The sequence below is a fragment of the Gallinula chloropus genome (assembly GCF_964237585.1).
Source record: "Gallinula chloropus genome assembly, chromosome: 1".
Lineage (NCBI taxonomy): Eukaryota > Metazoa > Chordata > Aves > Gruiformes > Rallidae > Gallinula > Gallinula chloropus.
In genome coordinates this window covers 187,932,919-187,936,513 of record NC_140085.1, presented here as the reverse complement: position 1 = coordinate 187,936,513, position 3,595 = coordinate 187,932,919, and the positions used below count along the sequence as shown (strand labels likewise).

General features: G+C 65.2%; 1 protein-coding gene across 1 annotated transcript; it reads right to left on the bottom strand.

Moving 5' to 3' along the window:
• Positions 1-1,698: 1,698 nt before the first annotated feature.
• TPBGL (trophoblast glycoprotein like) lies at positions 1,699-2,772 on the bottom strand (the record flags this gene model as incomplete). The annotated part of the gene is made up of 1 exon (XM_084260656.1): positions 1,699-2,772. One exon carries the CDS (start codon positions 2,770-2,772, stop codon positions 1,699-1,701), a length of 1,074 nt encoding a protein of 357 aa, XP_084116782.1.
• Positions 2,773-3,595: the final 823 nt, after the last annotated feature.

The window sequence follows — 3,595 nt, the reverse complement described above, 5'->3', positions numbered from 1 at the left end:
ACAACTGGGATGGAAATAACCGTGCTTTCCCCCAGCAGAGCTCTACAACTGGTGTGGGAGCTGAGTGGATCCCCCAAAACTCATCTACAAACACACTGTACCCCCCACATCAAGGATCCCAAAGCACTGGGCAAATGCTGTTTGCTGGCCTGGACATGGCTGCGGGACAGTGAGGATGCAGTCCCCATCCTCACCCTCACCTGGCTCGCCCATATCAATGTCCTGGTACAGAGAAAGCCAAACAAGGGTGTATCAGAACACACCACAGCCAAAATTCAGCCCATCAAGATGCCCCCTCACCAGCCCTACAGCTTCGTTGTGGGAACACGCTGCGAGTCGCAGCCCTGTGCTGCCTCTGCCTGCATCTGCAGAGATGCTCAGCACTCCGGTGCCTTATCAGTCAGGTACCAAAACCACCCAGGACACCAAACCTACTTTACAAACCTACCTCCCGGTACCATTTCCCCAACTCCCTGCCCCACTACCAGGGAAGGATCAGGACCAGCAGAGCCCAAGCTCCACTCACAACCCCCACCTCTGCATCCAACCACCAAATCAGACCAGGAAAAGAAGTTTCTAAGCACCACCAAAAGTACCCAGCAGCCCCTCTCCAACAAACCAACTGTGAGTAACGGCGCCTCAAGCCACGGGGATGCTCGGGAGTCGTTGCAAGAAGCTTTATAGACGGGCTGAGGGGATGCAGCGTTCCATATATTTGCTCTAGGATATAGTAACAGGCACGGTTCTGAAGCAAAGACAGGCGGGTGAACTAGGTCAGGAGCTTTTGCTTGGCTCGTTTTAAGTTACAAAGTGCTGAGACAGCCTAGTCTAGGGTATAGTTTAGAGTCAGAGAAGGGCTTGGCCCCACGTTGCCCCCCCCCCTCCCCAAGGAACATGCACGCAGCCGGCGGAGGCGTTTTTCCTATGTAGCTGCATCGGGGTTTTGTGCCTGGAAAGAGCTGGAAATGTCACTGAATGAAACCAAATGGATAAAGGGGCTTGGAAAAGCACATTGCTTCTTGGGGGGCTTGGGGGGGGAAGCAGCCAGGCGCTGTGTTTTTCCTCTGTGCTTGGAGCAAAGGAGAGAAATCAAGTTATGTGTGTTGCTTCTGTCAAATAGAAATCTAATAGGAAAGAGAGCTGTACATGGTCAAATTCAAGTCCAGGCTCCGGGAACATCCAGGAGGACAGTTTCAGGTATCACCCGCTGCTTTCCCCGGGATGCGCTCAAGCAAACACTCACGTGCGCGCGGTGCCGAGCCCCGCCGGCAGCGTGGCATCCCACGGATCACCGAAGATGCCCACCGCTGCTGGAGAGGAGGAGAGGGAAGAAGCAGTTCCTAATCCTCCCAGGAGCACCGGGGCTGTGCGTGCCAGCATCCCATGGGATGAGCTTCCCCCTCCCTTGCCTGCAGGCGCTGGGATGGTGTGACGATGGATCCAGCCTGGTCCATGTGGGAATCAGCGCTGCGGGGTTTAGGGCACGGGTGAGGAGAGCTGGTCCAGAGCCCTCCAGGGAGAGCGCACGCCACTGACGCACACCAGCACCCATCCCTGAGGCCGGCTCGTCCTCAGAAACTCATTTTCGGCGGTGCCGTGGCAAGGGGGCCGGTGATGGGGCCGGGATGAGGTGGACTTCGGGAGCGGAGGCGTCGAGGGGCGGCACGGCGGGCAGAGGGTGAGATGCCGGGGGTGCCATCAGAGGCCAGGGGTGCCGACGGCGCTGGTGCGGCGGGGATCGGCGTCCTGCTCGTAGCGGTAGTGGTAGCCCTCCATCTGGTCGCGGCAAGCCTCGCGGAGGTTGTGGAGCCATCGCTTGATGCCGCGGCGGTTCAGGTAGAGAACCATGAGGAAGACGATGCCGATGAGGGCCAACACGATGCCGAAAAAGACGTAAGAGGCCGTCTCCAGCCGGCCGGGCTCGCTGCCGTCCGCAGCCGCACACGCCAACCCTTCGGGCCGCAGGCGCAACAGGACGGCCCCGCGTAGCGGCGGCGGCCCGGCGCAGCGCAGGCTGCGGGCATCGGGCACGCGGGTGGCGGTAGCCCGCAGCCAGGCCAGGAAGGGGCGCAGGGCGCAGTCGCAACTCAACGGGTTGGCCCCCAACGTGAGCCGCAGGCCCCTCAGCCCCGGCGCCTCCAGGCTTCGAAGCTCGGCGGCCGTCAGGTGCTGCAGCGAGTTGTTCCGCAGATCCAGCTCCTCCAAGCCGGCGGGCAGCAGGGCGGCCGGCAGCGCCCGCAGCTCGTTGCCCGCCAGTTCCAAGCGCCGCAGGCTGAGGTTGCGCAGGGCCAAGGCGAGCTGCTCCTCCAACGGGGCGGCCAGCAGCGCCTGGTTCAGCTGCAGCGTACGCAGCAGCGGCGCGTCAGCAAAAGCTCCGGCGGCCACCGAAACCAGCGGGTTGTGGCTCAGGTCGAGGGTGTGCAGGACGGGCAAGCCTTGCAGGGCCATGTCCTCGACGGCTTGGATGTTGTCGTGGCGCAGGTGGAGCAGGCGGAGGTCCGGCAGCTGGTGGGCAGCGAAGGCGGCTCGGTGCAGCACGCTCAGGTTGCTGCCGGTGATGCTGAGGTTGTGCACGGTGACCGGCAGCTCCTTCGGCAGTTCCTGCAACCTCTCGTACCGGCACTGCACCAGCTCCGGGGTGGCCACGCAGTAGCAGGCGGATGGGCAACCCCCGGGGGCGGCGGCGGGGGGTACGGCCAGCGGCAGCAAGGCGAACCCCAGCCAGGGCAGCCAGCGCTCGCTGCCCGCTGCCCGCGCCTGCCTGCGGGCCATGCTCGCTGCCCGGGCATGCAGGGGTGGGAGGGGGGCCGGGAGGGAACGGGGCGGGGGAGCGGGATGAGGGGAGGGGGTGCGGGGGCGGGAGGTGATGGAGGGGCGTGGGGTAGCGGGGTGGAGGGAGGGGGGGTGATGGAGGGGCGTGGGCTAGCGGGGTCGGGGGGGGACGGACACGCGGACCCGCTTCCCTTTAACCCCCCCCCCCCCGGGGCTGAGCTGCCTCCGGCGCCGCGCCCGCACACGGCGGCTCTGCCGGGAGCTCCGACCGCGCCGCTGTCCAAATGGGAGGGTGGAGGGGGAGGTGGGGAGGTGAGGGAGAGGAAGGAGGAGGAGGAGGAGGAGGATGGGGGACGGGTTGGGGCTGGCTGGCGCTGCGGGCTGGGCGGAGGAGCGCCGCGGGCAGCTGCCGTCGGGGGGGGCGCGGCTGGGCTGGGCTCGGCTCGGCTTGGCTCAGAGTGGCTCGGCTCGGTTCGGCTCAGCTCGGCTTGTCTCGGCTCGGCTTGTCTCGGCTCGGCTCGGTTCGGCTCGGTTTGGCTCCGTTCGGCTCGGCTCGGCACCACTCGCAAGTGCCGCTCTCCACGGTGGCCCCGCCGCTGCGGGGGGTAGGGGAGGGAGGGGGGTTGAGGGGTGGAGTTGGGGGTACAGGGGTGGCGCGTTCCCCTTCCATCCCGGTTTGGAGTTGGGGGAAGACCCGGTGCCCATCAAGCCCGGGGAGAGTCTGCGGAATGTCCCGCTGTGCCGGTCCCCTCCCAGTCCGGGGAAGGGCTGGGGACTGTCCCGGTCTCCTTTAAGCCCGGGGAGGATATAGGGGCTCTCCCGG